This window comes from Lactuca virosa, chromosome 1, assembly GCF_052849685.1.
Source record: "Lactuca virosa cultivar CGN04683 chromosome 1, Lactuca_virosa_CGN04683_v6, whole genome shotgun sequence".
Classification (NCBI taxonomy): domain Eukaryota; kingdom Viridiplantae; phylum Streptophyta; class Magnoliopsida; order Asterales; family Asteraceae; genus Lactuca; species Lactuca virosa.
Genome location: NC_136426.1, coordinates 234284036 through 234295110, shown reverse-complemented (window position 1 = coordinate 234295110; position 11075 = coordinate 234284036). Strand labels below are relative to the sequence as shown.

Sequence of the window (11075 nt, the reverse complement as noted above, 5' to 3'; positions counted from 1 at the left end):
TAGAGATATGAGTTGTTACTATGAGTTGGTTGTACATTGATTGCACGAAACCGCATTGGTAACTCGATGTTATAAAACGTGCCTTTGTGTATGATTCAACAAGTAGTAGAACAAACCATATGAGTCGAAGTTTATCCATTCCTTTTACCTTCGGGATAAAAGCGATATCTGTGGGCCCCTCGATGATTTAATGATGACACATGTGAGTGCTTGGCCAAGCCAGGACTGACTTGATCTGTTCAATCAGTCAGTTGTCATGAATCGGAAATCGGGAAACAACAAATGGACAGAGAGAATGATTTATAATCCATGTCTCAGTCCATATGATATCTAGAATGGAGGAATATATGATCCCTTATCTAATGGACAAGTCATTGACAAAGGTCAGAGTTCATCGGCAAGGTCAGAGTTCGACAGAAGCTTTTGAGAGCTACGATTGCTAGTCGGGGTTTGAAGTCATAGTCAATAATAGTTTTAGACTTATCCAAGTGGGAGACTATTGGATTAATGTCTAAGTCCATAACTATAATTGGTAAGACTTGACCCGACCCGACATGGTCCATTTGGGTTGCATGGCATCGGGACAATTGGATAGACAAGATGAGGAAAAAGGATACTAGTGATTTATATTAATATATTATAAGTTCTAATATATTAATATATAATCATATTATTTAATTAATATTGATCAAGAATTAATTTATAATTAATTAAGTGATCAAAATGAACTAATTAAATATGGACTCTAAGATATATGTGTGTGATGGGCCAAGTTCATTTAGGTTGGGCTAAGCTTTCATGGATAGTACATGGAGTGTTTAACCCATGGATCATATGAAATGAAAGGTCATGGGTATTAGGGTTTAACCCTAATCTCCACACTATATAAAGATGTCCTTGGTTGGTGAAATTGGAACTAGTGTGTGTACACAAAAAGGGCAAGGCCGATTTCACTAGAGAGAACCAAAGTATCCTTATTCTCAAGGTTATTCCAAATGTTCATGGTGTTGTGTGAACCATTTGAGGTGTCACACTTGGGGGCACTAGGCACTCAAGCTTCATGAAGACAAGTTACATAAAAAAAAGGTATGTATTCTATCTATTTTATTAGCCAAGTATATGATATTTGTATGCTAGTATAGGGTAATATCTTGGAAACTTCATATTTGCATGTATAATAGAGAAAACATAGATCCAAGGTATTTAGGGTTGTATGTGCACCATAGGATGTTGTAGTATACTAAAACCCAACAAGAACATGTCGGATGAAGCCTTGAGGGGAATGGAAAAGAACTTGGAGATCAGAGGAGACGGAGTTTACTATTTCATGGACCCGATCTGGACCCCAAAGTTCAGCGGTTACAAGGAGCTTGTCATGAACGAAGCTCACAAGACTAGATACTCCGTTCACCCAGGTTCGGATAAGATGTACCTGGATCTCAAAAAGCTCTATTGGTGGCCGAACATGAAAGCAGAGATCGCTACCTTCGTGGGCAAGCGCCTGATTTACGCCAAGGTGAAGGTGGGATATCAAAAGCCCTCAGGTCTACTTCAGCAGCCAGAAATACCTGAGTGGAAGTTGGAAAGGATTACGATGGATTTCATCACTAAGTTGCCCAAGTCTCCGAGTGGGTACGATGCCATCTGGGTAATTGTCGATCGACTGACTAAATCCGCCCACTTCCTGCCAATCAAGGAAGGAGACATTCAAGATGGAGAGACTTACACGAATCTACATCCAAGAGATAGTTCGTCTGCATGGTGTACCTGTGTCCATTATCTCCGATCGGGATAGTAGATTCACCTCGAGATTTTGGCAGTCACTGCAGAAGGCTCTTGGAACTAAGCTGGATATGAGCATAACTTACCATCCACAGACAGACGGGTAGAGTGAGAGGACCATTCAGACATTGAAAGACATGTTGAGAGCATGTGTCATAGACTTTGGTAAGTCGTGGGACACCCATTTGCCCTTGGTCGAGTTCTCCTACAACAACAACTACCATACCAGCATCAAGGCTGCGCCATTTGAAGCCCTCTATGGTCGTAAGTGCAGATCCCCTCTGAGGTGGGTGACACACAGCTAGCTAAAGGTCAAGTCCCCGATAGCACTCTCACAGGCCCAAAAATCATCCGAGAAACTACAGAAAAGATCATACAAATCCGGGAACGACTAAAAGCTTCAAGAGATAGACAAAAGAGCTATGCCGATAAGAGACGAAAACCTTTGGAGTTCCAGGTTGGTGACCGTGTTCCTTTGAAGGTCTCGCCCTGGAAAGGCATGATACGCATTGGAAGGCGTGGAAAGCTGAATCCGAGATACATAGGACCATTCGAGATCCTCGCTAGGATCGGTCCCGTAGCTTACAAACTTCGTTTACCCCAAGAGCTTAGCAATATCCATCCCGTCTTCCACGTCTCGAACCTTAAAAATTGTTTATCCGACGAAACCCTTGTGATCCCTCTTGATGAGATAGAGATCAATGAGAACCTTAATTTCGTGGAAGATCCAGTCGAAATCATGGATCGGAAAGTTAAACGAACAAAACAAAGTCGCATACCGATAGTGAAGGTCCGCTGGAATGCCAAGTGGGGACCTGAATTCACTTGGGAGCGAGAAGATTCCATGAAACAGAAATACCCTCATCTTTTTCTAAGTCCATAATTTGTGTTCTACGTTTGAATTTCGAGACGAAATTCCCTCTATCGGGGGGATGATGTGACAACCCGAATCTTTTTCCGTTAATGTTAGCCCGAATCTTTTTCAGTATACTTGTTCTTGAGTTTACGGCCGTACACCCTTCAAATCCTCAAAACTTCAAGGGCCGCAAACCGTTTACGATCGTACACCCTTCAAAAGTTCATATTTCCTTCAAGAACACCGTTTACGGCCGTAAACCCTTCAAGGGGGTGTTCACGGCCGAGAACAGTTCACGGATGTAATCCTCTTCACGGCCGCAAACCCTCCCAAGTCGTGAACTTGGCTGAAAACCCGATTTTTCCGATTCAATCGAGTCCCGGTAACATTCCTAAACCAAAAGCAAGTGTTTTACCAACACTATAATTAATGGTTTCGCTAATAATATGCTTATATGTATTTAATTATTATTAGGATTTCGTTAAGTGCCGCATATAGCAATTCGAGGGTCTTCGTTTCCAGTCTCGTTGTCCGGCACATTCACGCAACCAACTGTGAGTTCATACCCCTATGCTTTTATTATTTTCACGTTTTCAGGGGGAATACAAGCCAAACACAAATGATTTTGTGAATTTATACAAAAAGGACTTCAATACACTTAAAACTGATACAACCTTACGTTTTCCCACATTTTTGTAAAATATTTATAGATATTTTATCCCTTTTGTAACATGTTGAGCATAAGGGACGTTTTCGACTTACAAGCGTAATTACATAGTTTTTAAGATCAATACATAAATCAAGTACATAACATACATACAAACTATAATAGGTATAGTTTGAGAATTCAATACACGGTTTTGCATATACAAACATATAAACTATTATAAGAATATAGTTTAGGGAACGAACGTATCTTTTTATAAACTTATCCGTTATTTATAAAAAGGGTTTTCCGTATTATTACTTGTAGAGTCGTTAATCTAGTTTGAGAGACACGTCTTTGGGTACAATTACATGTACTAGTGGAAGACTACCCTTATGAACCAGAGTCTCCTCGAGGGAGAGCGTGAGTTTGTGTATAGATCTATACGGGACTGACAGTCCCGCACCTTGCTGTTAGCTACAGTAGAACCGGCAGGTCTACGGGTGATATTGGCGTCCGATTCACGTCGTATCAGTTAGTATGGTTATAAAACTCGCAAGTAGATAATAACGATATATTTACGTAGTAATATACTTTTCATGAACAATGCTTTAATAATATAATTGTGGAAAATACTTGTATTTTTCAGTTATGGAACAATTAAAGCGACAACATACATTCAGGGGGAAAATATAGGATTTTCCCGGACAAACATCAGTATTTTACAAACAATCAGACTATCATTCAAACATCGAATATTCATTGTTAATTTTATAATCCCTTAGTTTATATATCCGGGTCACGTATGAAGAATGTCCGATAGACTGTGGAATGTGTGGTTTCCCCCCCCCCCCCCCCATTTCATGTTCCTTGTTTGGTGGTGGGCTTAGGGCAGATCCATACAATTAGCTGTCTGTTCGACAGTGGTTTACACTTAGCTAGTATGAGTTAAGAGATTATAGAAGGAACTGGTATTATCATACTTATCTTAACTTTCATTATATCAGAAAATATAAGGTTTTTCAGAAGAAACAATACACACTTGTTAAAGAACACCAAACTTGTTTTCTAAATAAAAAACATGCTTATGAACTCACCAGCTTTTATGCTGATCTACTCTTTCAAAATAACTTGTATTCTCAGGAAATTAGTAGACAGGTACTCCCACAGCTTTTGAGAAGACGGAGCGTATAGAGTCACGTCTTTTATATTTTGCTATACTTTTGATGTATACAATCTATGTATCAAACAGATGTAAATATTCTACTTATTCAATGTAATGGTTGTGTTTACTTTGATTACTATGATGCAATTGTTATGATACTACACATGACGTCCTCCACCCCAAACGTTTCCGACGTTCCGGTTTGGGGGGTGACATGATTGCACCTGATGAACTCTAACTCCATACCCTAAGAATATATCTTCCCAAATCTTAACAAAAACCAACATGTGATTTGAAGATTCCACGCCACCATTGCAAAGGCGACAGGAGCTCGAAAGAACGTTAATACCTTTCGCTTGCAGAGTATATGAAGTCGAAATAGCCCAGGACTAGCTCTCCATACAAAACATGAAACTTTCAATGGCACGATTTTACAATCAACTTTTTATCAGTTGCAATGTGCAAGCAATCGACATAAAAGATCCCACCAGGTTTCAATAAGCATCTGACACCATCTCAACAATTGAAGAAGGAAGGATTTTCAATAATAATGGTGATCTGCCTTGTTTCGAGAACTTCAATGCTGTCACATGGTAGGCGATTCAAGCACCACATTATCACATTCTAAGAAATATAGTCAGCCAGTAGACTTTACTTTCTCCAAATGGTATATGTTAGGGAATAAATCTTGGAATCTACCCACTCTCGTCCGTTCGACTTTCCAGAAGAGGGTGTCACCTCTAATACTTGCATTAAAAGAAAAAAAATATCCATTAGATTAATGCCAATGGATTCAAGGTTAGTAGCAACCTTGTCGATGTTGTTCCAAACCCCTGAACATGATTTTTAAAAGTTTTGGTTTTCTAATTAGGTTATGAATCCTATAAATAACTTCACCTTAAAGGGACCCATTTTCAGTCTTTATCTTCAACCACCATTTAACTAAGGTTGCTCGGTATGGACCTCTCAATGTCTTTAGGAAGTTGAGGTGGCCAACTTCAATGTCGTCGAGGCAATGGCGGAACTAACTAGTTGATAGGGGTGGCACGTGCTAGCCCTCATTTTTTACCATATATATATATATATATATATATATATATATATATATATATATATATATATATATATATATATATATATATATATATATATATATATATTAAAGGACATAGGAAGTTTCAAAAGGAAACTTCTCCTCTTTATAATTTTACCACTTTATTTTATTTCTTTATAGTTTTGCCACTAAAGTTTCAACAAACTTTTCATCTTTATAATTTTTTCACTTTATTTTTATTTTTTTATATTTTTGCCAATAAACATTCACTTTTACTTCTTCACAACTCTTTTTCTTTATTCTTTATCATTTTTGTCTACCGTATTCTTCTATCATTTGTTTTTTTTTTTAAGATTCAATTATGACTTTCTCACATGTTTTTCTATATTTTCTCAAAAGTGCTCCGTTTCTTTAATCCATTTACAGTTTTGTCTCCCATTTTTCAACATTATTTTATTTTGAAATACTTTTTTTTCTATTATCAACCCGAACTTTTTAACATTCAAACTTTTGTCACATGTTTTCTAAAAAGTTGCTAAATTCAATCAATTTTCTTTATTCTTTGGAATTTCCGTCTAACATATTCTTCTACCTTCCATTTTTTTTTTAAAAAGAATGACCCGTGCAATGGCAAACATTTTCCTAGTTAATATAAAAGTCCAATTAATAAGTAAGTAGCATACTAAATGATACAAATGAAAAGACCGACTACATGAAAGTAGAAGGAAATAAATTTGTTTTTTACTTTTCTTTCTCTGCCCCTGTTTCGCTACAACTTGCGACGAAAACAAAAAATTGACGTGTATTCGAAGATTAAACAAGAAATGGTTCAATGTTTTTCCAAGAGATATGTATTTGCTATATTAGTAGACGAGTACAGTGGAATCATAATTCAAAAAAAAAAATTATCTTATTACTTTTTATAAAGAATTGTTTTTGTGCTGCCCTTTGTAAACATTTATGTTCCGCCACTCCGTTGAGGCCACTGAAACACCAGCCCGACTACACGCATTGTGGCAATATATGGAGTCTCAACATCGATCATTGTCGGTTAAGAAGAAAAGCATCAGTCAATTTTTTAAAAAAAAATTCTCTATAAAGTGGATGATGGTGTGGGCCTGTGGGGAGCCTTTTCTTAACAAAAATATAAAAATGCGAAGAACGACATGAGAATTTGGTAACAAAAATAAAAAGATGTAAAGAATGACATGAGACGTGATATGAAAAAAAAAATTAATGGAAAATGATCGAATACTCTGAAGGAGATGTTCAAGGCTTAAACTACCCACCGCAAAGCCTTCCTTCTTTGTCTTTTTTAAATAAACGAAGATTAGGTAGGTTTCTATGATAGGATAGTGGGGTTATATACAATTACATTACAATATTTACATAATAAACTCCTTCACACGATATCTATCTAACAGAACACAACCAGTCAAACATTCATTTCTTCTCTCCTTCCTTTATACTCCAAACACAACGCGGATTCTTTGGTCTTCTTCTTCCGGCCGCTCTCTTTCTCTCTCTAAAACTTTCCACGAAATCATCAATAACATATACATAAAACCAACAATACCGGTGCTCTTCCTTGATTCAAGCTTATTTTCTTGATTTTTCTATGGCGATTTCAAAGAGTGGTAATAACAAGAAGCAGCAGCAGCAGCAGCATCACTGTTACATCTCCGTACCTTCTGAGATCATAAGCTCTCTCTCATCTACTTCTCTTCAATCTCTGGTTGTTTCACCCAAAAAGGCAAGTGCTGCTTGGAAGATTGGTACTTTTTCGAGATCGAAGATTCTTAAGAACCCGAGGATCTGGTTTTTGTTGCTTTCTATATGTGGGTTCTTTTTTATGTTGAAAATGTATAATTTTGACCCTTTTGCACCATACCCATGTGGGAATAGCGAAAATAATGACGATTCGAGCATAATCTCAAGCGGGGTTCTGAGTGCTCCGGTCATACTTGAAGAAAAATATGAGGAAAATAGTGATTTCTGGGAACAGCCAGATGGGCTTGGGTACAGGCCTTGTTTAGATTTTAGTGAAGAGTATAAGAAATCAAGCGTTGAGATTTTGAAAGACAGAACAAAGTATTTGGTGGTGGTGGTTTCTGGTGGTATGAATCAACAAAGGAATCAGATTGTTGATGCTGTTGTGATTGCTAGGATCCTTGGTGCCACTCTTGTCGTTCCAATCTTACAAGTCAATGTTATTTGGGGAGATGAAAGGTTTTTTTTTTTTTTTTTTCTATATTTCATTTTCCATCATGAATTTTGGTTCGTGCTGTCCTTGGATGCAGCGATGCGTTAACAACAATATTGTGGCAGTCTACTTGTTTGAGAAAAGTCATCCATAACACGTTTTTTGTGTTTAGACCCCCAAATTTATCAAATTCAGTTGTCCTAAAATAGAATGATTGGAGAGTTTCCGTGATATGCGTGTTAATTAGATTTCTAATTTGTGGGTGCAGTGAATTCTCTGATATATTTGATGTTGAGCACTTCAAGAGAAGTCTAGCAGATGATGTTAGAATCATTTCGTCTTTGCCATCAAACCATCTGATGTCAAGACCGGTGGAGGAAAAACACACTCCGCTTCACGTTTCCCCTCAATGGATTCGCTCTCGTTACCACAGAAGGGTATGTGGATTTTCTTTCTTTCTCATTCAAATTATGTATCATCTGAAGATAACTAAGAATTCCATCAATGGCTTGATTATGTTTGTTTGCTTGGTCAAGATTCCACAATTAACATAGAAGATCCAAGTATAAGTGAGGATTCCCAAGTTTGAATTGATAAAAAGCATCTACTTTTGTTGTTTTTAGCCAATTTGTTGATTTGCCTAATGAGTCAACGAGATAATGGATGTTTTTCTTTCTTAATGAAGGTAGTTTTTGTTGGTTTATATAGATGAGAAGAGAAGGTGTTCTACTCTTACGGGGTCTAGATTCAAGACTCTCCAAGGATCTTCCTTCCGATCTCCAAAAGCTTCGATGCAAGGTACAATGAATGAATGCATGTGACTTTGTGTGGGAGTTCCTAATCCAATGTGGATTGGGCTTTTTGTGGGCAGCCACCTAGAGGCCTCGTTGAAAAAATAAACTTATTGTATGAAATTTTTGTTGTAGGTTGCATTTCACGCATTGAGGTTTGCCCCACCAATCTTTGAACTAGGAAAAAAGATTACAGAGAGGATGAGAAGCAAAGGGCCTTATCTTGCTCTTCACCTTAGAATGGAGAAGGATGTTTGGGTGAGAACCGGATGTCTTCCAGGGTTGAGTTCAAAGTATGATGAAATAATCTACAACGAGAGAAAGCTTCGCCCCGAACTCCTAACTTCAAGATCCAACATGACTTATCATGACCGAAAGCTAGCCGGTCTATGTCCTTTAAACGCTGTTGAGGTCACACGGTAAGAAGCTTCATCGCTATTTCTTTTATTTAAGGCTTTTGTTTCCATCATATATTGATTGGGCTTGCAATTTGATGTATTATGCTTTGATGAATATCTCAGGCTCTTGAAAGCTCTACGAGCTCCAAAGAACGCAAGGATCTTTTGGGCAGGAGGAGATCCATTAGGAGGGAAAGAAGCATTGCTTCCATTAACAAAGGAATACCCTCATTTTTACAACAAGCAAGACCTTGCTTTACCAGGGGAATTAGAACCCTTTGCTGGAAAAGCTTCAATTATGGCTGCCCTTGACTACATTGTTTCTGAAAACAGTGATGTGTTCATGCCTTCTCATGGTGGAAACATGGGGCATGCCATCCAAGGACACAGAGCATACGCAGGGCATAAAAAGACCATTACCCCCAACAAAAGACAGATGTTATCATATTTCTTGAACCCTTTGCTTCCTCAAAACAAGTTTAATCAGATTATCTTTGATTTGCACCGTGATTCCATGGGGCAGCCTGCTATTAGAACCAGCAAGGCCGGACGTGATGTCACAAAGTATCCGATACCAGAATGCATGCGTAATTGATTTTTCGATCACTGGTATATTCGTCTTTTTGGTTCTTCGATCACAAGCTTCTTATTCATCGCTTCATTATTTTTTACTACAAGGGGGAATCATAGATCACTAAAATGTACATAAATACATCACATTATACGACACCAAATCTTTATTCAATTCATTTATTCTTTCGGACTATATATATATATATATATATATATATATATATATATATATATATATATATATAGAGTAAAACAGTAACGTTTAAAAAACAGAGTTAACAGCCTTCTTAAGCAAAGCAAAGAATGTGGTGAGGATGTATTGGATCAAATTGACACCCTTAGAAAGATCCCCATGGAGAAAACAAATTATTCACATCGGACTGCTTAATTAGGCCGGAGCGTATACTTTCATTATAACATTCACTTTTTCTTTGCTACGTGTGCTTATTTTAGCTCACTTTTTCTTTGCTACCTCAATATCATTATTTTTTTTTTTTTTTTCATATTTCAAAACCTAGAAAATATCACACTTCACTTTCTTTTAATTTTTAAAGTAAAATTAAAATACAATTGAATAAATAAATGAAATTAATAAAAAAAAAATCTTAATAAACAAAGCTAATAAAAATGAAACTAATACATTGGAATAATTAAAACAAAGTTATAATATTTTTGTCAATACGAATCATTGATCCTTTTATTTCCTTTCTTTTTAATTGTAAAATCTTTTATATAATCAAAATTAATGTAATATGTATCTGTGGTTAGAATATTATGGTATTTAAAACAATGTAAAAGATATATTTTGAATATATAATAAAATAAAGTTCTAATGTTGTAAATTAGTTTAAACTAGTACGTGATCCCAGGCTTCGTCCAAGACTTCTTTTTTCTTAAAAAAAAAAAACCTGAAAATCGTTTAAAACAACAAAAATTAAAAACAAAAATCATAAGTAAATGATTTCTTAATAAGTGAGCAAAATGTATGTAACTTATGAGTTATGATAAACTAAATAAACAAGGGTGCATAATAGCAAAACCCATATAAGGACCAAAAGTGCTAAACCTAACTCTGAAATTATTTAGTCCTCGCAATATGTAACTTAACGTATTCGCTTACTAGTTAGTTAAAGATAACTAGAACTCCTAAAAACACAAAGCAAACAGCATTCGAGCATTGAGTAAACATAATCAAGCATATCCTAATCAGGCCATCATATCACTGATTAATTTGTACTAGCATGCAGTTCATAAAGCTGATATCCATATAACAGGCACATAAGACATCCTTCCTAAATCCTTAACCCTAATCTAGCATGCAGTTCTCATAAACATATCATAACATAAACTTGTATGGGTAATTTGGGAGTACTTACTTGAGCTCGGCTGATTGCATGCACCACACCCTTTTCTCTTTTCAAAGTTCTTTTCTCTTTTCAAAATTCTTTTCTTTTTTTCAAAGTTCTTTTTATAAAAATGAGTTTTCTTTTGAAAATTTCCATACCAAGTCCTCAGTTTGAGTCCAAATACACCCGAGAGTGCGCCTGAATCCCTCAAACCAAGGCTCTGATACCAACTTGAAACATCCCAAAAATACGGTCCAAAAA

The 11075-nt window shown here is 36.4% G+C and overlaps 1 protein-coding gene across 1 annotated transcript; it reads left to right on the top strand.

The window, feature by feature from the left end:
- The first annotated feature begins 6912 nt into the window (after positions 1-6912).
- On the top strand, positions 6913-9640 carry LOC145165316 (O-fucosyltransferase 20-like). Its single transcript, XM_079084034.1, has 5 exons — positions 6913-7732; positions 7975-8143; positions 8415-8504; positions 8633-8916; positions 9019-9640. The coding sequence occupies exons 1-5, from the start codon at positions 7122-7124 to the stop codon at positions 9488-9490; spliced, it is 1626 nt and encodes a 541-aa protein (XP_078940160.1). The 5' UTR covers positions 6913-7121; the 3' UTR covers positions 9491-9640.
- Positions 9641-11075: the final 1435 nt, after the last annotated feature.

Bases quoted from the DNA above. Each gene is read 5' to 3' on its own strand.
- LOC145165316 (XM_079084034.1), top strand. From the start codon at position 7,122: ATGGCGATTTCAAAGAGTGGTAATAACAAGAAGCAGCAGCAGCAGCAG. The intron at 8,144-8,414 runs GTATGTGGATTT...TGGTTTATATAG, and splicing joins GCTCTCGTTACCACAGAAGG to ATGAGAAGAGAAGGTGTTCT. The intron at 8,505-8,632 runs GTACAATGAATG...TTTTTGTTGTAG, and splicing joins TCCAAAAGCTTCGATGCAAG to GTTGCATTTCACGCATTGAG.